Source organism: Oryza brachyantha, chromosome 9 (assembly GCF_000231095.2).
Source record: "Oryza brachyantha chromosome 9, ObraRS2, whole genome shotgun sequence".
NCBI lineage: Eukaryota > Viridiplantae > Streptophyta > Magnoliopsida > Poales > Poaceae > Oryza > Oryza brachyantha.
The window spans coordinates 6,056,087-6,082,769 of record NC_023171.2 but is presented as its reverse complement, the minus strand read 5'-3'; the positions used below and the strand labels follow the sequence as shown (position 1 = coordinate 6,082,769).

General features: G+C 39.2%; 3 protein-coding genes across 7 annotated transcripts; 2 read left to right on the top strand and 1 right to left on the bottom strand.

Moving 5' to 3' along the window:
• Positions 1–1,629: 1,629 nt before the first annotated feature.
• Positions 1,630–2,469, top strand: LOC102707995 (leucine-rich repeat extensin-like protein 3). Its single transcript, XM_006661042.2, has one exon. It carries the CDS (start codon positions 1,649–1,651, stop codon positions 2,282–2,284), a length of 636 nt encoding a protein of 211 aa, XP_006661105.1. The 5' UTR covers positions 1,630–1,648; the 3' UTR covers positions 2,285–2,469.
• Positions 2,470–3,237: 768 nt separating this feature from the next.
• On the bottom strand, positions 3,238–4,668 carry LOC107304964. The gene is made up of 3 exons (XM_015841153.2): positions 4,303–4,668; positions 3,733–4,000; positions 3,238–3,640 (listed from the first exon to the last, which is right to left on the bottom strand). Exons 1-3 carry the CDS (start codon positions 4,518–4,520, stop codon positions 3,512–3,514), a joined length of 615 nt encoding a protein of 204 aa, XP_015696639.2. The 5' UTR covers positions 4,521–4,668; the 3' UTR covers positions 3,238–3,511.
• Positions 4,669–8,281: 3,613 nt separating this feature from the next.
• On the top strand, positions 8,282–24,413 carry LOC102707707 (histone-lysine N-methyltransferase ASHH3-like). Of its 5 annotated transcripts, XR_001551095.2 has the most exons (13): positions 8,282–8,405; positions 9,277–9,394; positions 9,862–9,964; positions 10,165–10,264; positions 17,425–17,503; positions 18,823–18,994; positions 19,080–19,160; positions 19,273–19,476; positions 19,890–19,941; positions 20,023–20,088; positions 21,582–21,619; positions 23,544–23,631; positions 23,919–24,413. XR_001551095.2 is itself a non-coding variant. In XM_015841260.2 (12 exons), the coding sequence occupies exons 1-11, from the start codon at positions 8,382–8,384 to the stop codon at positions 21,606–21,608; spliced, it is 1,026 nt and encodes a 341-aa protein (XP_015696746.1). In that variant the 5' UTR covers positions 8,282–8,381; the 3' UTR covers positions 21,609–21,619; positions 23,919–24,413. The 5 variants fall into 5 exon arrangements, 4 of the variants coding, with proteins under 4 accessions (XP_015696746.1, XP_040383393.1, XP_040383392.1 ...); XM_015841260.2 differs by lacking the exon at positions 23,544–23,631; XM_040527459.1 differs by lacking the exons at positions 8,282–8,405; positions 9,277–9,394; positions 9,862–9,964; ... (7 more) ...; positions 23,544–23,631; positions 23,919–24,413 and adding exons at positions 12,894–13,216; positions 13,295–13,432; positions 13,509–13,658; positions 13,770–13,886; positions 13,962–14,858 and having other exon boundaries at positions 10,177–10,264.
• The last annotated feature ends 2,270 nt before the right edge of the window (positions 24,414–26,683 follow it).

Genomic DNA, 26,683 nt, shown 5'->3' with positions numbered 1-26,683 from the left:
TATCCATAAATTATTTTAATCGCTGATAGTGTTTCGCTTATACTTATTTTAAATGAAAAGATCATGATCGGTTCATGGGATGTATATATAGCAGTCTATTTTTTTCCATAGTATTTATTTCAGGAGAGGGATATGGCCCCAACTACACAAATGTTCATCCAATAAATTGGATGGTAAAATCCAGGAATACAATCGGTTTTGTACATGTTTTGTTGTCGATTATATGTGGCATCTTTTGGTTGGTTGGTGTTGGTTCACTTTTTTGTTAACAAGTTTCAAATATATTTTTTTTCCTTTCCGAACCATTTATTTTGTTTGTGAACGGATTACACGGCTGAATTCCTGAAAAAAACAATATCATAGTTATATTTTAATGTAAAAAGTATGAACAATACTTGAGAAGGTACCAGGAGGTATCATTTTTTGTTATATAAATTTCGGTACCTCTTGTACTTTCCTAGAGGTATCAAATTTTACACTAAAATTTTGGTATCTCTCGGTACCTACTCAAAGACTGTAAAATTATTTAAAGTATATAACCAGGTCTTATAAATTTTAACTTATCCAGTCTAAAGTTATACTACGACAAAACAAGAAACTGGATAATCCAATCCATAAAAACTAAATTATCATGTCCAACGAAACATGTATGGTTATCTCCTGTACGATCCGAAAGGACCCCTAATGCATGCTGAGGCTCCTTGAAAACATGAAGAATCCTCATGTGAACAACTGGATATAAAAGAAATGATTCGATGCCTGTTCCAAATATGTCTCTTCCAAGAAGGACATTGTGAGATCACCAGATTAATTTATTAATGGGATTTTTTGGCACCCTAGTCTTTTGGCTTATCTTTATAAGCCAAAATTTATAAGCCAGATTAATTTATTAATTGTGAGATCACCAGATTAATTTATAAGCCAAAATTTAAAATTTCAATCTTAAATTTAGAGTTGATTTTAGGGGGGGTTTATCCCATAGCAAGGGCACAGATCTAGACTCAATGAACTAGTTCTAACTTTCTCTCCTCTACTCCAGCTTGAATTCTATCTCCCCAAGCCCGATCAATGGAGGAGCTTTAATTCTATCTCCCCAAGCCCGATCAATGGAGGGGGAAGCTCACGACATCCTCTTGTGTCTCCCCGATCCCAATCAATTAAGGTCGCCGCTGCCTTCCTCTCACCGCCTTTCTTCTCCCCCTAAGGTCGTCACCGCCTTCTCCTAGCTAGTGTTGGGATAGAGCGAGGGAGAAAGAGGTGGAAGAAAGAAGAGGATAGAAGAACTGTTGGGTGGGCCCAACCATTTTTAAATTATTTTAGACGGTTGTGTCCTTGTATACCACGTCAAAAATGATCAGGTTGAGTCGTGGGTGGGTTAATTTGTTCGGTTTGAAAAAAGCTTAGGATGTCAAATATCTGGTATTAGATTTACAGGTGTAAATCATAATACCATAAAAGTTCAGGGGTAATTTAGATTTCTTCCTTATCATAAACCATACAACTCATGACACAAGATCAGGGAGTAGCTAGTAAGCAAATCAAAGTGTTAGTCAGGTGCACATATATCATATATAATCCCTATATATACAGACCCAGGTAGGTGGTTAATGTGTAGACAAGTAAGGTCGAGCCAGAAAAGTAAGTAAGCATGTCAGGATGCCCATTCCCATCGGTGAACCTCTCCTGCGACAACACCTCCTGCAACTTGTTCTGCTGCCACCCCAACAAAGACCACCCTCACCAGAACGACGCCGCCGCCGGCAAACCGCCACCGCAGCCTGAGCCACCTCTGAAGCCGCCGCCGCAGCAAATCATACCACCGGCGCCGCCGACGTCGCATGAGGAACCACCCCTCAAACAGTCAGCAGCGACGATGCCGGTTATAGTAGTGCAACCCCCGCCGGCAGCTGACCACCATCAGCGGCACCCGCCGCCACGTCGTCCCACGGCGCCGGGCACCGGAGAAGACGACGACGGCAGCCAATATCCTCCTCAGGTGCCGCCCCATACGCCGCCGGCAGCTGCTCCTGCTCGTCGTGCTCCTCCTCCTCCTGCTGCTGCTGCGCCGGAGCCGGCGCTGCCGTCGCCTTGGGAGAAGCCTCCGCCGCCGCCAGCTCATGATCAATTCATGGGAGCAGCCATCCCGTACGACGGCGGCGGCTACGGGGAGAAGCAATACGCGGCGGCGGCAAGAACAGTGCCTCCTCATCGTTGCGTGCCCCCACAAGGCGACGACCCCGCCGTCACCGGCGCCGGCGCCGGTACGTGGCGCGTCCTCCGGTGACTGATCTGCACGACTACACGAAGCAGCAGCCACTCGTCGAACAAAAGTATGCTAGTACTACTAGTAACAAACTAACAATTGGCAGGATCATCGCGAGCACTCACAGTCGCAGACGACGTACTATATTAATTAAGGGGTTATTTAGTTGGGGCTAAACTTTTTAGCCCTATGTCATAATCAGATGTTTGGATACTGATTTGAAGTATTAAACATAGATTAATAAAAAAACTAATTTTATAAATGAGAGCTAATTCACGAGACGAATTTTTTAAGCCTAATTAATCCATAATTAGAGATGTTTACGGTAGCATCACATAGGCTAATCATGGATTAATTAGGCTCGATAGATTCGTTTCGTGAATTAGTCCAAGATTATGGATGTGTTTTATTAATAGTCTATGTTTACTATTTATAATAAGTGTCCAAATATTCGATGGGACAAAACACCCCCTAAGTACTCACTCCGTTTCACGATATAAGACTTTAGCTTTGTCTATATTCATATGGATGTTAATGAATTTAGATATATATATATATATAAATTATATACATTCATTATTAAATAAATTTAGGTAAAGGTAGAGAACTTCTTACAATATGAAAGCTTTCATCTAGAGTAGTTAATCATACATGCATGCATGCATTTGCTCTCTCCCTCTCTCTCTATATATATTTATATGTTTGTATAAATAGAGAGTCAGATTTTCATTATGTGATGCATTTGTAAATTAAATTGGATGTATGAGTTTCAGCACGACAAGTGTGTGATTTTCTTAAGTTATATATTCATATATATAATACTGTGTTTTTAGTTTTTAGAGTTGATTTGAAAGTTTTCATATTTTTCCAGTCATTAAGATTATAAAGTTTATTTGTAATTATTTTATGGCCGATAATATACCGTTCTACGTATTAGGACAGTCCCAACCCAGACTCTACCCATAGAGTCTAAACGTCGACCTCTATCACAAGACTTATAATCCCCAGTGCAAAGTTTGTAATAGTAGTTTCTATAGCTAAAGACATTTATTACTAGCACAGACAAAATGGATCAGCTGTGGCATAACAATGTGACCCAATATACACCTCTCAATTTTATCACTAACAACATAACTTAAACAGAACGCATAGAACCATTCAGCTAGCAACTGAACCAAAAAAATCACCATTCAGCCGGCAAGATAAACATCACATTCACCCGGAAGCAATCTCATTCACCAGAAGCAATTAGAAGAGAAACATCACATTTGTTTCTGTTGTCTTGTTGTATTCTTCAGTAACATCTGCCCAATAAAAATCTGCCTTCCTACCATTTCCATCAATTGGGTCCTTTGAATTATGCAACCAAGCACTGGTCTACATGAAACATCAAAACAAAAACATTTTTTTAAAAAAAGAAAATCGTTAATCTTCTAGTGTGCATGGAAATAGGATGTTTTAGAACCTACCAATCGTATGTCTTCAGATACCGACCAATTTAGACGCTCGTCGGTTCTAGACTCCTTAAAGATATCATCTTCTTCTGCATCTAAATCTTCCACCATATCATTAGTTTGTTCTGCTGGAGAGGGAGTCCTTGTAACACCCATGTCAATTGGTGAAACTGAAGATTGACTCATTCCGGCCCCAACAAAATGAAAATCTTCATTTGCATTAGGATGGTTAGCTAATGGGTTTCCTTGCAGAAAGTTGGAGAACCCTCCAGGTGGGTATAACCTGCAGATGCAATGCATAGAGAGATGAAAGCAAATACTACCAACATAAAAAAACTATTTTATAAACTATTTGACAAGCAATGGTCCAGTTAAATATTTGACAAGCAATGGTCCAGTAAACTATTTGACAAAGTTGGCTTCTAAATTAATTGATATAGGAGTACCTTTCACAAGCAAAGGTCCAGTAGCTATTTGACAAAAATGACTTCTTAATTAATTGATACAGAAGTATCTATCACAAGCAATGGTCCAGAACACTATTTTATCTACCCATTGCACAAATCCACTAATACGAAGACTTACCTTTCGCTAGGAGATGAAGTTGGCCACCATCCAGCAACGAGAGAAGCACCAATTTGATGAACACCATCAGCTTGAGGAACACCTGTGGCTTCAGGTTGAGCACGGGATCCATCACCTCCGGCGACCGAACCACAGATCCCACCAGCACGGATGGATCGAGGATGGGATCTAGGGGCGACTTTGCCTCGCCGTGCATCAGTCCTGGGCAATCGATTCATTTTGATTCAGGGATCTTTTTGGTAGTGGATGGGGAAGGACATGGAACCAAAGTGATGTATGGATGAACTCGATGGGAGATGAGCAGTAGAGGGATGGAGATTTACCGGGAGGGATTGGAGGGGTCGGGGCTGGAAAGAGGCACGTTGCCTCGAAATTTTTGGAGCGACGGCGCCTTTGCTCGCGAGCGAGCGCGGGTTGCGCGGGAGAGGGGCGCGCGGCTCCCGCACCGCGCGGGAGAGAAGCGCGGGGCGCGCGAGCGGAAGGGGAGCGGTGGCCAGCGTATGGGATCCAGAGGACTCCACGCCGCCCTCCCCAATGGGAGTCTACACAAGAAACGGCGTCCTTGGATGAAACGAAGACCCGACGTCCACACAAAAAACGGTGTCTACAATTTTCTTCTCTCTCTACAGTAAAAAGAGTGACACATCAGCAAAAAATCATTAATACAAGGTTTTGGACTCTATGATAGAGTCTGGGTTGGGACTGCCCTTATAGGCTGTAGATGAGAGTCTGGATAATTAAACCATGCATACCAGTCAACAACTTTTCGCGACAATTAATTGCTCTCAAGTCATACTCTTTTTTCTTAAAAATGTTGTTGCCTTTGCTGATTAATTAAATTAACCACGTAGTTATTGAACTGGTAATTTTTCTCTTATGCCACGTCAGACGAGATAATGACAGTGACGCACATATTCTCATTTTCTCTTTGTTCGCTTCTATCTCCTCACGACCTCAGCGTGATATAGAGAGTAGGTTTATTATTGGAGAGGGCATCCGCTAATTAACCTATATTCTAATTTACCTAAGCCGCGCATCCGTACGTTGTAACTATAATCTTCTCTTATTACATGGTGTTTAATAAGCCGAAATATGTGTAGAACCAAGTGTAGCGGCGAGATTTGTGTTATTTGTAATTTATAGGGTTAATCCTTTGCTTTGTTTATATTTTCCTTTCTCTGTGCAGCTCAAGAGGTCGCCGGCGTTGCGTCCTCTTTTTCTCGATGCAAAACCATAGTTGTTGATCTCTCGTGGTGGCAACTCCGAGTTTTTCCATGGTATCTTCAACTGGATGTGCTGCAAGTTTGCGTTTTAGCAGGTTGTGCCGGCCATCATCTTCATCTCCGGTGATACATCCACAGGAACGTCGACTTTCTTTGTCAACGAAGATGAATCTTCAGAGAGTGGCTGAACTTTCTTGTTGCCGTCAATGAAGCTTTAACCTCCATCTTCGGAGGCCCCTTTCAGGTTTGCTTCTTGGCATCCATCTATAGCTACTTATGCTCTTTAAATTACCATCATCGTCGTTATAGTTGTCTTCGTCCAAGCGGAGAAGCAACGAAGGACTCGGTTGCTTTTTTTTGATCTTTTAGAGTCCTTTGTCGCAAATGTCTTGAGCTTATGTTAATTTGGTCATCTTCAATGAGCCTCTTTGTAAAACTGATTGTGCATGCGGTCCAATCCACGGTGTCGAGGATAACTCATGGCATGTGTATTTTTCTATATTAAATAAAGTGCATGAGTTCTTAAAAAAAGTACAACACAAAAAGATTTTTTATTTTGATATGGGATAAATAAATATTATCATGACAATAAATTATTTAATCGGATCGTGTTAAACTTGTTATATTATGTGTGTATCGTAGTTGGAAAAAGTTAACTACACATATGTTATTTCATTTTTACCTATGTCACCGGAAATTTTGGATCTAAGAGTTTAATTTTAAATAATTATGTAAGTTGTTTTTTAATAAGTTGTTGTAAATGTGTCAACTGTAAAGTTATATCTCTTGCCTATGCCTAAGTAATTGATAAAAAAATAACCACATGGACATATAATTTTTATGGATACAAATTTTTTACTACTATATCATGATCTTGAATACTCATTCATAACTGAATTTATAGAATTTACTGTGTTTATAAAATAACCTTATAATTATCTGAATTTGAAGACTTATTTATCATCGGACTAAAGTGCTAAAATGCAACAATCACATTCTCGATTATTTATCCCCGTTGCTATTGTTGTGTTTTTTTTATTCTCTGCTCTCTCCCTGATGGCCGGAACAACGGAAGAGTCCAGAGGAGAGAAGGTGTGGTGGTATTATTACGAACCTCTTGATTTGATGGGTATTGTTTTTCCTTTTCTTTTAATAGCCTTCACTCTTTTGTATTGGACCTTCATTCCACCTTCTCCTAGCTTACGAATCCAACTAATATCAATCAACTATGGTGTGGCTTTTTTTGGTGACATATTAATTGAATTTGTTTATATGTTGTTTTATATGAAATAAATCAAAAATTTCAATTACATAAACAATATGAATATTATTTTAAACATATTTTGGACGGTACATAGCAATAATTTTAACAAATTTATCTTGACTTGTGATTAATCATTACAATAAATAAGTTATGATACATTACCACGTCCATTAATTGCCTCCCTCAATTTCTAAATGTGTCATTTGTAGTAATAATGTAATTAGTCACAACCTTTATATACATCTAAGGTTGTCATGACTATTTTGAGAAGTATCTATAGATCTTATATCCATATGTCAAATCAATTATTCAAAATTTATTTTGTCCATGCCACTTGATATATTTAGGTGTAATGAAGTAATGGTGGCTATGTGATATATAGCATCCGATTAGTTAGGCAGCAGTCATACTTGTTATTAGTGATAAAATAGAATTACTATTAACTACCTATCACTGATGGCTTATTAAATGATCAACATTTAAGGTATACTCTCTTTTTATTTTTCGTTCTCTAATCTATGCTTACTTAACATCGCATGAGAGTTGCTTGAAGGTTCCATAACACACCTAGTATTTTGATGACACTCTTGCTATTTGCTTGTTGCCTTTATGATCTAGTGGTTATTTTCATATAAACAAGCTAACATTCCCACACAGTTTTACATGGAGCTAGCAATATTTTTCTCTTTTTCTCTGATTTATATGGTAATTTCTAACTTCTAGAGCGCACGTGGTGTTTATTTTAGAGGCTCTCTTTATATTATAATAGGTAGATTGTGTACCCAATGGTTCATGTTTTTTTTATGATATGGCTCATTCTAGTGGTACCTTAGTGCTCTCTTCCACTAATGTAGATGTGGATCTCACATTTAGAATTGAGTTAAAATTTATAAAAGCTGTTTTTATATGTCATCAACCATCCCTCCAAATTTCAGCTAGATTTATCGTAACCGTGAGTTTAAATCAACTTTCACGACAAATCTACATACACATAATATTTTTGATGCATGAACTTTAGCATACATTAGTGATCTTGCAGCCCTTTAATGACCTCTACTTGGGATCGACGAAGGAGCGATTCTATTGTTGGGATGGAGGAAGCTCCCTTAAGGATGTAGGGACAGAGATAGGCCCGAGTCGAGATGACGCATGGATTGACCCGTGACAGGGACGAGCAAATCAACCTACCTTCGCCGGTTCTCCATTTTCCTTCTCGAGGCCGGCCCAATGGGCCTAAATTCTCCAGTGCAATCCACGTGTCACCCCCCGAGGGTTCGAGCTGGGCCATGATTGGAATCGGACGCGTCCTGTGCTTAACTGGTGGGCTTTAGTGGGCCGATGAAGGTACTATCCCGGCTTGGGCCGGGCCTTCGCCGAGTCCGAGCTAGCTTACGCAGGACGAGAGAAATAGATTCACCCATGGAAGTCGGACCTATTTACATGTAAAATGCCATCCCCTAATTCTACTAGGTTTTTTCTACATCTGCCGCCTCCCTTGAGACACCCAAAATCCCCTCCACTTCCCCCCGCTCCCGGCGGCGCTGCTCCGGCGCCGGCGACACCGCCCGTCCGCCCGCCGGCGACCTGCCACCATGCCGAGGCCGGCGAAAATCAGGGTAACCCTCCTCACCACGCACCTTCTCTCCTCCCCCTCTTCGCCTTCTCGGAATAAGCCCTAAACCCCCTAAATTTCCTGCAGTATTTTTTTTTCTCGGTCGAATCTTCCCGAGAACTGTTCGGTCAGAACCGCACGTATCTTTTCTTTTCTTTCTTTTTTTGCGAGATTCGCCGGTTCGACCGAATGATGTATGGAGTATATGGATCAGGGTCCGGGGAAGAGTTGTTCACTAGATTTTGTTTTTACTTTTGTTGTTCCGGGGAAGAGTTGTTCATTAGACCTAGTTATTTGGATGTCTACAATGGCACTTGTTCAAGTAGAAATTGCGGGCAGGCGAGCGGATGGATGGGCAGGCGCTGGTACCAAGCAATGTTGTGTTGGGTCTCTGGATCTGCAGGTGACGGCGGAATATTTTGAATTGATAAGATAGCTTACTGAAACTTTGTTGAGATTATAGCGGCGTCATCGATGGCCTGGAATAACTGCTAGTGTCTACCAGGCTGTTAAATTGGACCGCTTGATGTGCGCGCTGTGCTGGTAGTTTCTATTAGTGCTTAATATGGATTTTGGCATGCACCTACCAGTGCAAACTCCACATGAATGACCACTCCACTGGAGTCTTACTGATCAGATCTATTTTATCTTTGAATGGAATTATGACATGGCACAGAAGCCTATTCTATGCTCATGGTTCATCATTTTTATCTCCCGTAGTTGCATAACCATGCATGAGAGAAAGAGGCTACGGGCATATCTGATCGGACAGACTAATCAAGTCACTATGTTTATCTTCGTTTTACATGCTTTCCTCATTTTTGTTGGTTCTGTAATTCTATATGCTTATTTATCTTCATGCCTCAATGCTGCAGAAAAAATATGAGAATGTGTTTGATCAACTGATCAAGGCGATAAAAGCACCTGTGGACTTTGATCTGCCATCTGCGTTGAAAGAATGGAAGTCAGGCTATTACGTGCCAATTAAACGGAGTATCCATACCTGCCATTGAGCAGCGATTACTTGCCTTCTTCTCATTTAAATTTTCAATAACTGGTGAAAATTTCATTTCTGGGAGCAATAATTCTACCACTTTTTGAGTTATATTTCTCAAAGTCTCTGTTGTAACAGTGTATGGTGGTTTATTTGAATATTTGTGTTTTTTTACTAAATCCTAATGCACTACAAAGTATAATATAGCATAGGATAGTGGTTTATTTATCAATAATGTGTTCTGACAATTGATATAGGGATATATTTCAAGATGGCTTAAGATGGTATTTTTGTTATTCTAATAAGTTGATTCCCATTCAACATTGTTGTCAATTACTCATTTACAATTGCATGACTGGAACATCTAAACTGCACAATATAAATAGACTTGCCTTTTGCTGCACTAAAATTTCGGCTTTTTCTATAAATTTATTTAATGTTACTGTTTTCCTTAATTCTATTGAAGATGTCTACCTTACTAGAAAACGCATTGAGGATGATGGCATTTTTTGTTCTTGTACCCCTTCTTCTGGATCATCGGTAACTTGTGACAAAGATTGCCAGTGCGGGTGAGCTTTCTCTCCCTCTCCAACTTGCACTTAATCATACTGCCATGATACTACCTACAACATTTTATACTGTGCTTTTTTTTTGTCTTGAACATCACCTTGTTAACAAAATGGGAAGACCCATTAAAATTCTTGTTAGAATAAGTTGTAAATTTTATTGGTGTTGAGGCATTCTAAAATGTTGTATTTTGCTGATGCAGAATGTTGTTTTCTTGTTGTTCGTCAACCTGTAAATGTGAGAATAAATGTGCTAACAAATCATTCCAGCATAGGACTTTGAGGAAAACCAAATTAATTAAGGTATGATTGAATAAATTTTCCATAATTATTTAGTTGGCAGATTACCATTTTGGACAAACTGAAGATAAACGTCATTTCTGCAGGTGATGCTAATAACATTTTAATGCAAATGCATGTTACACAATATAGTCGTTTACTGTATGTGCATGTGCCTTCTTAAAAGGCAACGTTGGTTCCACAGGGATGACAATTATACCCCTTTACCCGTGGGTGAAAGCCCTAATAGGGCTGGTTATGTTCTCAATTTAATACCCACGGGTATTATATTGGATCAAAATTAGTACCCAACGGGTAAACGGGTACGGATATGGGTAGGCACTACCCATACCCGCTTCACCCGTTTACCTGTTTATACGAGACTAACAGGTGGGGCTAGCTTTCCATAAATAAATATATATATATATATTTATATATAGGAAATTTTAGGGTTTCCCTCCCCTAGCCACTAGCCCCAAATACCTAATCTCCCACCCAACTGCCGCCCTCACTTCCTCCCATCGTCGTCGCCAGGCCGCCGACACCCCCATCCGTCGATGCCCCCGCCCTTGCCCCCTGTCCCAGCACTCATCCGCTGCCCCTCGACGCTGTTCGGCTTCGACGCCCCGTCGTTGCAGCCATCCCCTTGATGACGATGCCACATTCGAGGATCCGATACCCCCCCTTTGCGAGGCCCCGACACACGCATTGCCGCCAGTAGTCTGCGGGTAAATGCGTGTATACGGCGCCCGCGGGTAATGGGTATAGGCAGATTTTATACCTGTGGCGTAGCAACGGGTATACCCGCGAGCATAGATTCGTCCGATGGTACGAGCATAGGTAGTTACTACCCATGCCCGTCATGCCTGATTGCCATCATACTTCCACTTTCGTGCCATCGTAAGTTTCCGAGTTTAAGTTTTATACCATCGTACACTTTACTACCCTCCAAAGTGCCAACATTACTATGTGTCGACGATAGGTGTCGGCAACAAACTTGGAACTTGATGGTTAGGATGAAGACAAAAGTTTATCCAGGTTCAGGCTCCTTGCTAGCGAGATAATATCCTAGTCCTGTTGAGATTGTATTTGGGGATGTATGATTGCATGTCCTTTGAGGGGTGCCTTGTACCTTCCTCCTACAGTGGAGGATAGTGCTTACAAATATATTAGATTCCTAATATGATAAGACTAAGATCTATCCTATAGATACGGTCGGGTTTGGTATATGTGACATGCAATACGACAATTACAAACTCCTAGCCGATCCAATATTACCGAACCTAGTCCTTTCGTTCTTTCCCTACTCCTTTGACTGGTGGGAGGGATTGGTATAATCCGCTATAAAAGTCTTACGACACCTAGTGGGAGGAACTGGACATAGGCCATTGCATAGGACTTAGTTTATTTGAAATGGAAAAGATGAACCCTTGCTGCTGCGTCTTACTTCTGGTCCGATGCCTTGAACATTTTCCTGTTTGGCCATGGAGTACTTACCCCCACTCTGATGGACGTAGTGATCCTAACTGGTCTCAACATCATCGCCCCTGTCAACCCTTTCAACCTCAAGGCCAAATTCCAGCATTGGCTACAGACCAAAAACATCGGGGGCTGGACCAAGTACATTGATGCTCGCCGTAAAGATTCTGGACCATCCGATCATAGAGAGCACAATGCCTTCCTCAGTCTCTGGCTCAAGAGATTTATGTTCTGCGGGCAAACTTTAGGCCCCACTACCAACATGGAGAACATAAACGAACTAGTCGATGGAAACAGCGTACCTCTTGGACAATACCTGCTTGGGCAGTATACCAAATGTTGCACGAAGTATCCTCCAAACTATCCATTGGCCAGCCAGTTGGACATATTGCTGGACCCTGGTGGTTCCTACAGCTGTGGCTTTGGTTATACTTTTCCAGAGTTTTGGAGTTGTCGGCCTTCAACCAGCGCAGCTAGCCTTCCCCATCTTACCTGGAATCGGAGCCAGCAGAAACCCGGAGATGCATGTCCTAGGATGAAGTAGTATCATCCTTCCCGGGCCATCGGATGTCAACAGTCCGATTAGCTCACATTTTCAAGTTCTGTTACCTTGGACCAGAACCCAATGCCTGCACTTGGTTCGCGTACACAGATTCCAGAGACTATGAAGTGCCCAACATACTTAGACTGGAAGAAGTACTGGCCGATAAGTGCTCATCGGAGAATTTTGCCTTTGCTCTCACTCTATGCCTGCTACCGGTCAGCTTTTACTTTGGGCGATCGGTTAGGCTATCTTATGAGTTCTACCACCCAGCTCTCGCAGCCCGACAATTTGGATGTGGTCAATTGCCAGCCGATCTTTTCTTCTTAGGAAAAATTGAGATGACGGGTCAAGTGACTTCGGCCTTGGAATTCAACAGAATCAGTAAAATGACCGAAGTAATTCCATTTGGGTCGATGACCTCATTCTCTTTGGGATCACGGTCTTGGACTCTTATACCAGCTGGTGGTAAGAATGCAGCAACATCTATTTTCTGCCGCCGTTGGCTTCTTCTGTAATCAGATAGATTCCGATTATGAGTAATCTGACTCTAAGATAAATTCTTAACTTGTTTCCTTCATCTTCTGGGCATTTTAACTTTTGCATTATGACTAACATTGTTTCACCTTGCAGCCAACCCTTGCAATTCCTACCACCAGCAGAAGTGGCAAGCCGATCGATTACTCAACATCGGCTTTCCCAGCCCTAGGTCATGTTGCGCCGTCTCCAAATGATTACATCAAGAAATTCTCGGGCCCACCAAGTCCCTTGAGAAGACCCAAAAGGAGTAAAAAGGTCATCTTGGTCCGAAGAAAAAGAAAGCCAAGACAATGGCGGTAGCTGTGCCGATTCCAGCTTCATGGTTCGAGCTGGATGCCGCGATTGATGCTGCCGCCGAGGACTTTGATACCGAAGTCAGGCAAAAGGTGATCACTCGTTTGTTTCCTCCCCAACAGGTAATTGGCCTTCGAAATACTTTTTGCTATTTTTCTCCCAAAAGGAGTAAAAAGGTCATCTTGGCTCCGAAGAAGAAGAAAGCCAAGACAATGGCGGTAGCTGTGCCGATTCCAGCTTCATCGGCCGAGCTGGATGCCGCGATCGATGCTGCCGCCGAGGACTTCGATACCGAAGTTAGGCAAAAGGTGATCGCTCATTTGTTTCCTCCCCAACAGGTAATTGGCCTTTGAAATAGTTTTTGCTATTTTTCTCCTTAACTGACCTCCCTGTTAACCTTATTCCCTTGGTCAGTCACCTGTGGTGCAACCAATCGATACCACCCCTGCGCCGGATCAAGCCATCGATCCGACTCCTGCTGCCAACGTGACATCCACACCGGCGAGCCTAGATCCTGTCCCCACAGCAGCCAATACCACACCTGGAGCTAGCATGAAGAAAAAGGTGATAACCTATCAGCCCTCTCGACAAAAAGCTTCTCTGGCTAAGGTAACTGCCTGATAAAACTCCTGTCTCTGTGCTCATAGCTAACACTCGTCTTATATATTATAACAGCCTTTCATAGCGCCTTTGTTGACCACTGTGCCATTTCCTTCGGCCGACCTTGTTCCTGTGCCTACAACCGCCACTGAGGAAGTTGCCACATCGGCTGTGACTGCCTCATCTTTACAGGCAAGTACCTTTCAACTGGTCCATGTTCCCAGGCCAATCAGATTTGAATCTAACCTTCCTCCCTTTTATTTGCAGTCACTCGATGATTTGTTTGCCTTTGACATCGGCCAATACTTGCATCCAACCGATGCCGATGTCCAGACTTCCTCTGCTTTGCCAAGCAACCTTAATGAACAACTTACCGAGATACTGGCAAGGCTAGACTTCCCAGTTGACACCCTCATCAACGACGCCGGTCCGATTAGGTCAAGGATTGAAGAAATACAAGATCAACTGCCAGACAACCTGATCGATGCCATCGCGCCAACCTGCTACATTCTCATCGGCTTCCCGTCCACCGAGCACGTCAAAGAATCGCAGACCGGGCTACCCAAGTCTTAGCTCAAATAAAGCTTCAGCTGATCGAGAACAGGTTGTAATTGAGAAGGCCAAGTTGGACGAGTTGAAATCGGCTGCACCGGTGATCTCGGCCACCATCGATGAGTTGAAAGCAAAAAAGGCCGACCTGGAAGCAGAATTGGCCAAGGTTGTCGAGAATATTTCTGTCGAGGAGCAAAAGTTGGCTACGTTGCCATCGGTCGTTGCAACCCAAGAGCAGATCTTAAAATTTGCCGTGCAGCGAATTGCCCAGATCCATAAGGCGATCAAGACCATCTCGGGAACCGATGCCGATGACCTCAAAGTCATCGAAGAAGCTGACACCGTTCGCCTGCGTGCGATTAACACCTTGAAGAAACATCTGGGCTTGTAGTTCCTGAACTTCTGTGTCTTTGTTCTGTCACACTTGTAATGCAACTTGATGCTTCCATTAGCTTTTGGCTGCTTAGTAGTATTTCTTTCGGTATTTTCCATTCAGTGCTCTCTCGAATACTTCCCCATCCAATCCTTCTAGCATATAGGCATTCTCTGGCGCGCACTTATAAGTCCGATAAGGCCCTTCTCAATTAGGCAACCACTTGTTGAAAACGTTATCACTGGACCCTATCGGTAGCACTAGCTTCCATACCAATTCACCTTCTTCAAAAGTCTTAGACTTAACCTTCATGTTGTAGTGTCTTGGTATTCTAGCTTTGTTTTCCTTTATCTTTTCAAGTGCTCTCAACCAGGATTGTGCAACATCTTCTAATTCATCCACCATGAGATTGTAATATTCATCGGTCGTCAGTTGGTCTTGTAGAGCCAATCTCCTTGAGCCAATGTTGTTCTCCCATGGTAGTACTGCTTCATGCCCATACACTAGCCGGTAAGGTGGTACCTTTATTGCTCCATGGCACGCCATTCGATATGCCCAAAGCGAATCGGCTAGCGAGGTATGCCATCTCCTAGGTTGCTCTGCTATCTTTCTCTTTATCAGCTTAATCAAACTTTTGTTTGACGCTTCTGCTTGCCCATTAGCCTAAGCATAATAGGGAGATGAGTCGAGTAATTTGATTCCCATACCGGCGATGAATTGTTGGAACTCCTCCGAGACGAATATTGACCCTTGATCTATAGTTATCATTTGTGGGATCCCAAACCTACAGATTATGTGCTCCTTGATGAAACTGATCGCATTGACCGAAGTCACCTTTTTCAATGGTATGGCTTCGACCCACTTGGTGAAATAGTTTGTTGCTGCCAGTATGAATTTATGTCCTTTACTTGATGGAGGGTAAATCTGTCCGATCATATCGATGCCCATGGCTTGATGATCGGATTCATAGCCGACGCTGGTGATCTTTGCCCACAGGGCGAGCAAGTCTTGTCTCCATAGGTGAGCTCGTACCCTCTGCCATGCTTGTCCTGCAGAAAGATGCAGTTTCCTCACCGCCCTCCTCCATTCTAGCCTCAATGCGATTTGGCTCCCCTCAGCAAATTTCACTCTATTGTCTGCTTAATCCTCTCTACTGCAATGACGAGAATAATCAGGAGATAGCATCTCCTTTTACTGTAATCCTTTCCACTGAATTCTGTCTGAGCCCCGAGTCCTGATGAGGGCTCCTCCATGCAGACATGTGGTCCTTGCTTGAGCTAGAGCCTTCTGGCTCATCTCCTCACAATGTACACACAGCTCATGATTTCCTTGTCAATGTGTGTCTCTTAGTCCTTTCAACCCACGCATTCTGCTCAGACGGATGGAAATACATGAGCAAAATAACCATTCAGCTAAACAGATCTGTAAAGAAAGGGTAGTAGTGCCATTTTGCATGACATTTTTGACAAAAAATAGAAAGGAACAAGAAAATCAAAACAGGAGTGTATGAAAATACTATAAATAGTAATAGTAAGAACTTTGAATGGCATTAAAATGTACCAGAAACTTTGGAGGGTATAAAACTAAACTCGGAAACTTAGGATTGCATGAAACCAATTTTCCCTTGTTAAAAACTGTCAGCTTTTCTTGTTGAATTGTAAAGTTGTACCACTGGTTTATAGTAGGAATATAGGACACTGATACTGATGGAAATATTAGCCAGATGAATAACAGCTACCTCAATGAAAAAGAAAAACAGTCAAACTATTTGTCCAGTTATAGTGTGGTATATCATATATCTCAATCAGTTCATGGTATTTGACAAATCTTTCCTGCAAAAATAAGCAACTTTCCTCTCTTGCTTGAAGAAAAGATAGGTTGTTTATTTCTGTCAGAACCATTGGTATAATATCAATAAAAATGGAAATGAACCCTTTATTTCGGCTTTCCTCCGGAGTAAGTCTATTTTACCCTGTCAACTATTTCCTGACTCTAGATTCTAGAAATCAATCCTCAACCATTTAACTGGAAATTTTACACCCCTTAATTAACTACCAAAACTAGTTAAAACTGTCAATCTAACCTGGTTTTAATGGTGGTTTTCATGATTTTGACATCCAAGTAATTTGTTTCTGGACAAGGATGGGCAATCTTACCCAATAGTGCTAGGTCATTGGGGCTAGGAATGCTGTTCGCTGTACTGTCCATGCCCTCCATTTGTCTGGCCTGCATGTTTCAGAATTTTGAATCCCTGATTCTATCACTTACAACTCATAATATGGTGCTTTTTTATTTGCGGAATAACACATAGATTTTATAAAAAATATTTCCATATCCTTTTATCTTTTCTGCATGTTTGGTTTTATGTCTATGTTTTAGTGCACTATGATATAATATCCAGTATTACCTTGGTATGGAGGCATATTCTATCCTCAGCACATCTTGTACCCTACCTACCATCCAAATTTCTGCAATACTGAAACTTCCCTTTATGAACAGAAGTTATAGAAGTTGTCTTCTACCACCAAATACCTGGCTACTGTAAGGAAGACTGAAACTGTTTGGAGGAAGTTATGCCCTTATGTATTAACAATATAATAGAACGAAATTGATTCTTATAGTTGAATTTTGTCTTAACATAATGTAATAATTTGAATTTATGAACTCATGATTGTCATTCTAAATCTATATTCCCTCTATCTATTTCTATTCTGTATAGATTTTAATACCTTGAAACCTTCATTTAGTATTTACTACAGTTTTATCCCTTGTTACCTATATCCTAAACGACATTCTTTCTTCTAGACAGAGAAATGTGGCTTTGGGGTGATAGCTCAGGAAGATATAAAAAAGGGAGAATTTGTAATAGAATATATCGGAGAAGGTATGGATTGTACATCCTGTTCACATATGTAAACTTTAAACTTCTATATTTTGAAGTACGTAAGAACAAATAATTTAAATTTATTAATACTTCCAAAATTTGAAATTGATATATACAAAACATATGCAGCATTCATTCTACTGATTGTTTTCTTACTATCTATTTTATTTCATAATTCAAAGATTATAATTAATATAAAAGAAGTTTTACTTGTTATATAGTCTTGACTTTTGTTTGTCCCTGATTATTCAGGATATGAATTGTATTACTGATTTCGAAATTAGTTTTAAATACAAAGCTGCTACTGGTTTCAAGTAGCAATTATCATTTTTGGTGATATAATAATTCTGAATTTTAAACTTTGTTCAACAGAGTTAAACTCATCCTGGAGTCTCAATTTATTTCTTTTCTTAATTTAATAGCTGTTGAAATTATAAATTCATAACTACCAAGTCTTAACTGACATGAACTCATGATGTATAAATATACATTTGTACTTCATACGGTGTGTCGATCTTATTTGTTCATAATAAAACAAATTCAGAATTAACAAAAAAAGGTTATATACTTGGCTTGGATTTGCAATTACATTTGTTTTTAATCTTTGGTAATTCTGGAACTCAGATTAATGAGAATTTTTTTTATTTTTTAAACATTTTTAATAAATAATTTTATTAGTAAACCTCCGGGGAAAATATTTTCACCGTATGAACATTTTGGCCACACCACCAACATTGATGTGGCGAAACAGCTTGTCATGCCATTGTCGGTGGCGTGGCAGCATTGTCTTGCCACGTCATGCCACGCCGACTACGCTGCGTGGCAACGTTATCTTGCCACGCCACCAACACTGGCGTGGCCAAAAGATTCAGTTTTGGAAAAATTTTGCTCGGTGGTTTAGTAATAGAATTACTTACTAAAAATGTTTATTTAACAAAAAAATTTCTACAATATTGTATCCCTCTTGGAATCTGAACTTTGTTTCCTGTTAATTTCATTACAAAATTCAAAACTACTGATAAGAAAGTTGTAACTTACTTGGGCTCTTCTTTTAATACAAGACATAATTTGGCCCCACCTAGATTGATGGCCAGATATTTAGTCGCTATTTCATTACTTAACGTCAGATCTTCCTTTGAATGCCCAATTAGTTAAGGTATATAGATATGATATGTTTTCTCACATTGGAGATGTTGATAACTAAACTACAGTCATTGTTTTGGATTGGAGGGCTATCATAACCTTTCAGTAACTTTGTTTTTTTTTTTCAAAATGATTAATATACAATAACTTGAAGTTACCGATGCAAAATATTGTAGTTATCGATGACAGAGCATGTGAGCAGAGACTATGGAAAATGAAGAGGCAGGGGGACACTAACTTCTATCTTTGTGAGGTCAGTAGTAATATGGTCATTGATGCGACTGAAAAAGGAAACATGTCCCGCTTCATAAATCATAGCTGTGAGCCAAACACAGAGATGCAGAAATGGTTAGTTATACTCTGGCCAGTTCTTTTATATATGCTGTTCTTCTAAAATTACCCTGATATATGACTAGTATTTATACTATTTTAGGACTGTCGAGGGAGAGACCAGAGTTGGAATTTTTGCTCTTCGTAACATAAAAATGGGGGAGGAGCTCACTTATGATTACAAGTATTTTCATTCTAGTTCTTTTTTTGATTTCTTTCATTTATCCAGGCATCATGATTCATTATTTTTATTTATATGGAACTACTAGTATTTAATTTTTAAGCATTACCTACAGGTTTGTCCAATTTGGAGCCAATCAAGATTGTCACTGTGGATCTTCAAACTGCCGAAAAATGCTCGGCATCACAAAGCCGGTTAACTCAATTGTACTTCATAATGGAAATTTGTCGCAAGATCAGCATGTCCGGAAGAAAAGAAAGACATATTTTGAGAATTGTATTGGGGAGATTGTCCGTTTGTGGCATCGGCGGCACAACATGTAAGCTTTGGCAACCGTAGATTATTCTAACCATCGGAAGATGTACAAGACTTTCCTATAATCTGGGAATCTACCTATCTTGTTATTATATACCATTTAGAAAAATGTGATGAGCTATCCAATTCAACACTGCTCTCTACTGGGTTGATAAAGTGATAAATTGGGTGTTAAATTTGGAAATGGGGTTAAGTTTTCATAGCTGCCTATTTGAAACATGTTGGCTCCCAGTGGTTATGCTACTTTTCATTGGCATTGACTTCATGTAACAAAACCACTGAGAGTACATACACTATTTTTAACTTTTAGGATGTTTTTGTCTTTATCTTATCGAGGAAGTTGATTTACCTTTTTTTGCAGCTGTTATCAAATTATGATCCATTATAGCCACTTAATAATTTATCTCATCATTTCAGGTATCTTGCAGCAAGCATATATGACTTCAATGAGCGGAATGGAATACATACAGTGAGTTTCTCATTATATGGCTTGTTAATGCATAGTGTGTGCAATTTCATGGAAAAAATTATATGTTTTGTGTTGTTGTAGTTGTTGTTTACTGATGCAACTATTGAAGAATTTGATTTGAGAGAGGAGAACTGGGACTTCTTACCGGTATATATTCTTACTCATTAACCAAGTTACAAACATGTCCTGTTTCCCTTACATAGCAGTTGGATCTACCTTGCTTTTGTTGGCTATATTATAACTATAATTGGAACCCACTTAGTTTAGTTATTGCTATAAGGAAACCACCACAAGAAGCCACATCCTCACTAATCTTTCTTACCCTCAGATGGCGCTTTAACAGTTTAGATTATCACATAATGTTTCCTTTCTAGCCTACATGATTTTCTATTTTGTTGGATTAATCACTTAGAGATATTTGTGATTCAATGTGCTGCAATAATGGACGAGGTGTCCTCTATTCCTCTATGACTCCCATCGTTCTGCTGTTGCAACTGCTTATAAGACAAATTTTGAATATTGAAACTTAATTTTTGTGATTTTTTCATCGTGGTTTATTTTACAACATTTGCTTTTGAGTGGCTATGGACGCATATATGAAAGTTTTACCTTCAAATTATTTTTGTTTGCAAAAAAGTGGTTTGGGAGCCACATATTTCTAACGAACATAGTCTGAAGTTTCCATGATGTTGTTACTTGTTACATTCTGCTCAATTTGGTTAGCATGTAGGCCTTTTGTATAATCCTATCTTATCATTAATATATTTATTTTTTCATTGGGTCTCTATTGTACTTCATACAAAAACATGTTCAGCATTGCCATCTTTGACTTTTGATGTAAAAAAAAAAATTAATAGCACATCTGTACCCGCAAGCCCGCAAGGTAGCGGTCTATGTAACAGAGAACATTCTCCACACACTTTTGAATGAATATAGCTTTTCGACAAATTGCTAACGCATATGTTTGGATGAACTTGTCTTCAGCTGTGTCGCTTGTGATCCTTCAGTGTATGGATCACCAACTTTTCTGTTTTTACTTGTAGAGCTGCACTCTCATGAGTTATTTAAGGTTTAATTTAAGTTGCCTGATGTTTAGGATTTAATTTGCTTGATCATGATTCTAGTTGAGGACCAAAAGCTTAGGAAATGTTTTCCTGCACCCATCAGCACCTTTTCACCTTGGCCTCATTGGTCACTACCTCAAGACTTGTGCCAAAGATAAACAAAGCATTTCCAGAATGTGTTATGTCTGCCTTTATCACAAACTTACTCTCGCCCCCCTTTTCATATTCTAATCACCAAAATGTACTATGCATGTTCCCAAACACCGATGTATTTGTACTCGGTATTCCACAATAATCTTTAAAAAAATCCAAATATGTAATTCTTTTGTACTGCACCATGGTGGTAAATTTTATCCATATGGATGTGTTATAAGTGAAACAGGGCATTTGTATTTTATTTATAGTAGTCAAAGTGCAATACTCACTGAGTTTGGGCCTAGTTTAGTTTATGTTTCCTGATTGTTTACATGAACTTACTGTTTGCAATACTCTTGACTGAAATAACCGGACCAACTCAAAACTATATATCTTATCATTTGCTTCTGGCAAAGCCTAATAACTTTGTGTTATTTTCAGGATCCAGACGAGCCTGACAAAGTGTGAGTGATCTGAAGGTACGAAAAATAATGTGCAGACCTCCATCTTATCTACAACACCTGGTTATATTAGATATGTGCAGCTTATCTGGGCATTTTATTTTCTGTTTATATTGTTTGTTGAAGTTGCTTATGCTAGGAATAGGAACGTAATGTTACTTTAGCAGAATATTGATCTAAACCATCAGAAGATACAACATCTGAGTAGGGATGAAAACGGCTCAGAAACGGACGGAAACCATCTCTACCGTTTTCATTTCCATATTTTTTTCGAAACCGGAACCGAAATCGGAAATCCTGGATACGAAAACGGAATCGGGCACTATCGAAAACGAAAACGGAGCGAAACGAATACGGTTTCGAAAATTTATCGGAATATAAGAACACATCAAAATGAAATGGGTATCCAGCTCTTTCTAAGAAAAATACAGAATGGACAGTAGAGGCTAACAACCGGCGAGGAACGAGCAGCGTGGTGTGGCGTCGACGGCCACCGCTGGAGGCGGCGCCAGGGGCTGGCGAGGCTGGAAGGGGCAGCGATTCCGGCAAGGGACTGGATGGCTGCGTCGCATCGGTAGACTCAGCACGAACGTACGCTGTTGCACGCACGGGCGACGCTCAGCTCACGCAGTGCTGCACTGCTGCACGCACAGGGAACACTCAGTGCTAGCTTTGGGCCTGCCTGACCGGTTGGGGCATTGGGCTAAATTTTGCTAAAGCTACTGTTCAGAATTCTGAAAAAAATTCCGGGAAAAAATCCGGAAAGTTTCCAACCGATTCCGTGTTCCGGCGGATAGTACTCTTACCGTATCCGTTTCCTTTTCCACAAAAATATTCCGATTCCGATACCGTTTCCGAAGAATTCCGAAAAAATTCCGACGGATTGGTTCCGTTTCCGAAAACAGGTCTAGATTTCGGAAAAATTCTGATCCGTTTTCAACCCTACATCTGAGGCCCTGTGGTATCCTCTAAAAAAGGTTTATTTTCAGCATGGGCAGTTCTCGTACCCTTTTTCCATTTTTAAAGACTAGCATATTGCTCATGCGTTGCAACGGGATTTTGTTAAAAAATATCATTAGCATGTTATTAGAGTAGAGCTAATAAAAGTGGTTTGATATATAGGTATTTGTTATTTTTCCTTTTAAAAAATTAGGAGGGAGTTGGTGGTGGGTTAGGTGGTAGATTCACCACCCACCAGGGTTCATGATACCGCGAAAACCATGACGGTTACCGTGGTAACCGCGCTCTCCGTCAAGGCACGGCTTTGGTATGCCGCTGTAACCGTCCGCAAATTTGATCCAAATTTAAAAAATTTAAGAAAATTTGTGCGAAAAATTGATGGAAAAACTAAATTTACGAACGAATAAAAATCCAATACCGAAAAATGGTTGGGTAAAATAAAAAACGGTATTGTTCACACTTCATAGCACCTATTTAAGTATGTATTTAATACATGAGGCAAATATTTGAATGTTTGCAGCACTTATTTAACTACGTAGTTGATACTTGATACATGAGGCTTATTTTTTTATTGCGTTAGCTATTTGTGATGTAGATAGCTAATAATATTTTGTTGTAGGCTTTTTGTTAATTTCTAGTATCCAAACTAAGGTAAATTATATATGTAGTGATGTAGTCACATGGTTGTAAATATGTATTAGTTTTATACGTAATGTTTGATTGTAAGTATACTTATGATGTCAAAATTTGTCAAGAATTTAGAAAAAATCATGTTAAAGTTTTCTTTTTTCCTATATAACATGTCCTAAATGTCACAAATATAGCTACGTACCAGTTTTCTATTTTCTTGTAATTTTACGGTTTTTTCAAATTAATTTGCACCTAATTGTCGGATTACACTAGCCGCGGTTTTCAGCTGAAACCGTGCGATTTTGACCCGAAACCGCGTGGTAACCATAGATTTTAAATTCAAAATTTTTAGATTCACATTTGTCAAGGTTTTCGTGGTTTTTGCGGTATCCACGCGGAATCCACGGGTGTGCGGTGCCGCGGTTTTCGCAAGTTGCACGGTAAGTGAAACCCTGCCACCCACCACCACTACTCTTTATAGGAGTATAGATATAGATTATTTTTTGGAGAGCCATTTGAACTTTTCTCTGCTTTTCTTTAGTATACATGGAAGTTTCATATTAATGTACATTCGTTTTAGATTGTCTCCTGTACATTCCTTTTAGTTTGTCTCCTGTATCGTGTGCCCAAGCAAACTATATAACTTAATTCTGCAATTTGCATGTTACTTGACATTCGTGTTGGAAGTTAGTTGTTTCTGTGCACTCATGCTTCTCTGTACAAACAGCTTCATACCATCGATTGCATCGCAACAGAACAATCAGATTCGCTGCTGTTCGGATATATATCATGTCGAAGTGCTTAACTGCAGCCATCCACCCTCACATCAGTTCTTCAGCCTGCACTCTGTCCTAAACTGTAAAAAAAAAAACTTTTCTCCAATGGTTGAATTTTCTTTTGGATTTTCATCGATTTCGCATGCATCTTGTGATGCTTATAAAAAACTATATGCTGAGTGAGCTTGCAAACGTTGTTTAATCCTGCCATAGTTGAATTGATGAGCTTATTTAGCTGTGCTGTACCATTTGCACTCATGCTTGAACTAAGCGCTACTTGTAACGAGGACACAGAACTGAGCTGGGGACTTGACTTTGGAAAATGTAGATACTAAGATGGTGCTAATTGTCGAAACAAGTGGCATGTACTCCGGCTAATGCTATGCCTTGTATTAGTTCGCATCATGTGTCATAATCTGACGCAATATCAAGACGTGTATACTCCATATGGCTGTTATTTTTGTCTCCCTGTCTGGTTACTCATGCCTGACACATTCAGATTCAGCAAGACAATTTTCAGTGTGCTACTGGCTTTGTCTTTGTCTGCAGATGGAGCCTGCCTGACATAATGACATGTGAGTTACTATAATTAATTTTGCGGATTTCTTTTGTGCTGTAGTATAATTAACTTTGTAGATTTATTTTCTGCCGTGGCCCTAATTGTACGTCTGAATAAGCAACTCGATCATCTCATTGGTAGCAATATGTTTTAATTATAGCTGCTTACTCTTCACATAACAATTCTGTTTACGAACCATGTGATGTGATATTAATTTTGCATTGTAGTAGTACTTTTTTTCTGCAAAACTCTTTGATTTTAAAATAGACCCTCAATTGTGTATGCATCTCTGTCCCCTACGTCGACATGCGGACAGACGATGATCAACATTATTGTAGTAAGAATGGTGGTCAGTTTCGGTGTGATGGAATCCATGGGTATTTCGTTTGCTTCCTGTAGGGTTTATTTAGGTAAGCCTGAGAAGTTTTTACAAAGTAGCTGATGGCCTAGCTGTGTGTGGGTGAGACATGTCTCTGGTTCATCCGTGTTTACGGACCAAGTCCCTGGCTTTGTTTCTCATCTCGTCTCTGGCTATTTGCCTTGAGATTTCAGTTAATGGAATTTCCTTTCTAGCTCAAAATTTCTTTCAGGTTGACAGTACCTGCACATACCAATGAGACAAAACTGATGATATATTTGCCTAGAGTGGAATCAGGACGTGTGATCGTATATACAAGCAATATAACCATACTAACGCAACAAGCCAATTTAATAATGTAAATAATATATTATAAACTTTTTAATGCAATTATGTATAAACTAAACATTCGAATTTGATTGTCTATCAAACATTTGTTAATTTGATTATTTAAACAACCTCTGATAAAATAGCAGCAAATCATCGATCAACGCTGACTATTATATCTTTGCATAATTAATCATATGTTAGATCATATTATATTAAAGTAAGAGTTCTCAAATTTGAACAGTAATTATAGAACTTTAAGGCCATGTTTATATACTAATTTTAGAAACATTGCAACAATAAATTGATACACTAATATCAGAATCACTATAATATCAAGTTCACATATTACAAGGATAATTTTAATTAAATAATTTATTTATATTATCTGATATTTATATAAAATTTAAACTTTATAAAGCTAAATATAATGAAAACCACTTTATACAAACATGACTTTTATCACATACAACTTTCTAGCTTCCTATAATACATAAAATTTTATTGACGTTATATATATCAAAAGTACAAAATAACTATACAACTCTCAAGTCTAAATTCATTATGAGTTTAAAAACAAATTTTTTTGTGTCTTCCTAAATTACATGAAAAGATATTTAAATCTGATTATATATAACTCATAGCAAATATTTATCGCACAAGTTTTTTGTATTTTTTTAAAAAATATATGATATTTTTTAAAAAGTAAAATTACTAATGATATTTTTTTATCACTTGTGTTCCAGTTCGTTATTATTAGTAGGTGCATATAGTTTTTCATGATTTAAAAAATATTCTACAATGATGTGCCATTTCACATAGCAAATAATTTACTAATTTCACATAAAAATATGATGTTAATAAATTATTTCTAGAACATCAGATACTCATTCCTATTTTATCAGAGATTTATATCTGATATTATTGTTAGTGATTTGACTACTTGAACGTCAAATTATAATGATATAGAGCCTTGATCAATCATATGTATCCCAACTATGGTATGACGTTAATTATGAACTTCGTTGTATAATCATTGTTGATATTTCAATGGTGTGATTAAAAATTATGATTGAACTTTGATTCTAAAGATATACATCGCATATTTTTAAATATTTATGATTAAAAATTTATATATTTATTTTTATATAAAGTCTAATATATAGAAAGTGTTTCTAATTGAAAAAAATATTTGTTGACATATGGAAACTCTATAATTGGTAAGATTATTTCTAATTTAGAAAGTCACTGATATATGAAAGTCTATGTAAATAAAGTTGGGGTCCGTCCTAATCGTTTAATCTTACAAAGATTATTTTAACCGTAGGATTATTTTAGCCGTAGGACGATTAAAATAATCCGTGCATTATAGGGGGCAGATGATTTAGATGTGTACATGCTGTGATGCTAGGCTAGTTAGCTAGTCGTGCTAGATAGCAAGGATCCTACAGGGTAGACAAAGATGCATGGCC

What these genes read in the sequence shown, in the direction of transcription:
- LOC107304964 (XM_015841153.2), bottom strand. Translation starts at nt 4,520, where the DNA reads ATGAATCGATTGCCCAGGACTGATGCACGGCGAGGCAAAGTCGCCCCT. An exon ending in ACTTCATCTCCTAGCGAAAG is followed by an intron (nt 4,001 to 4,302) that starts GTAAGTCTTCGT and finishes TTGCATCTGCAG; the next exon opens with GTTATACCCACCTGGAGGGT. An exon ending in TATCTGAAGACATACGATTG is followed by an intron (nt 3,641 to 3,732) that starts GTAGGTTCTAAA and finishes TGTTTCATGTAG; the next exon opens with ACCAGTGCTTGGTTGCATAA.
- LOC102707707 (XM_015841260.2), top strand. Translation starts at nt 8,382, where the DNA reads ATGCCGAGGCCGGCGAAAATCAGG. An exon ending in CGAGGCCGGCGAAAATCAGG is followed by an intron (nt 8,406 to 9,276) that starts GTAACCCTCCTC and finishes TCAATGCTGCAG; the next exon opens with AAAAAATATGAGAATGTGTT. An exon ending in AACACAGAGATGCAGAAATG is followed by an intron (nt 18,995 to 19,079) that starts GTTAGTTATACT and finishes ATACTATTTTAG; the next exon opens with GACTGTCGAGGGAGAGACCA.
- LOC102707995 (XM_006661042.2), top strand. Translation starts at nt 1,649, where the DNA reads ATGTCAGGATGCCCATTCCCATCGGTGAACCTCTCCTGCGACAACACC.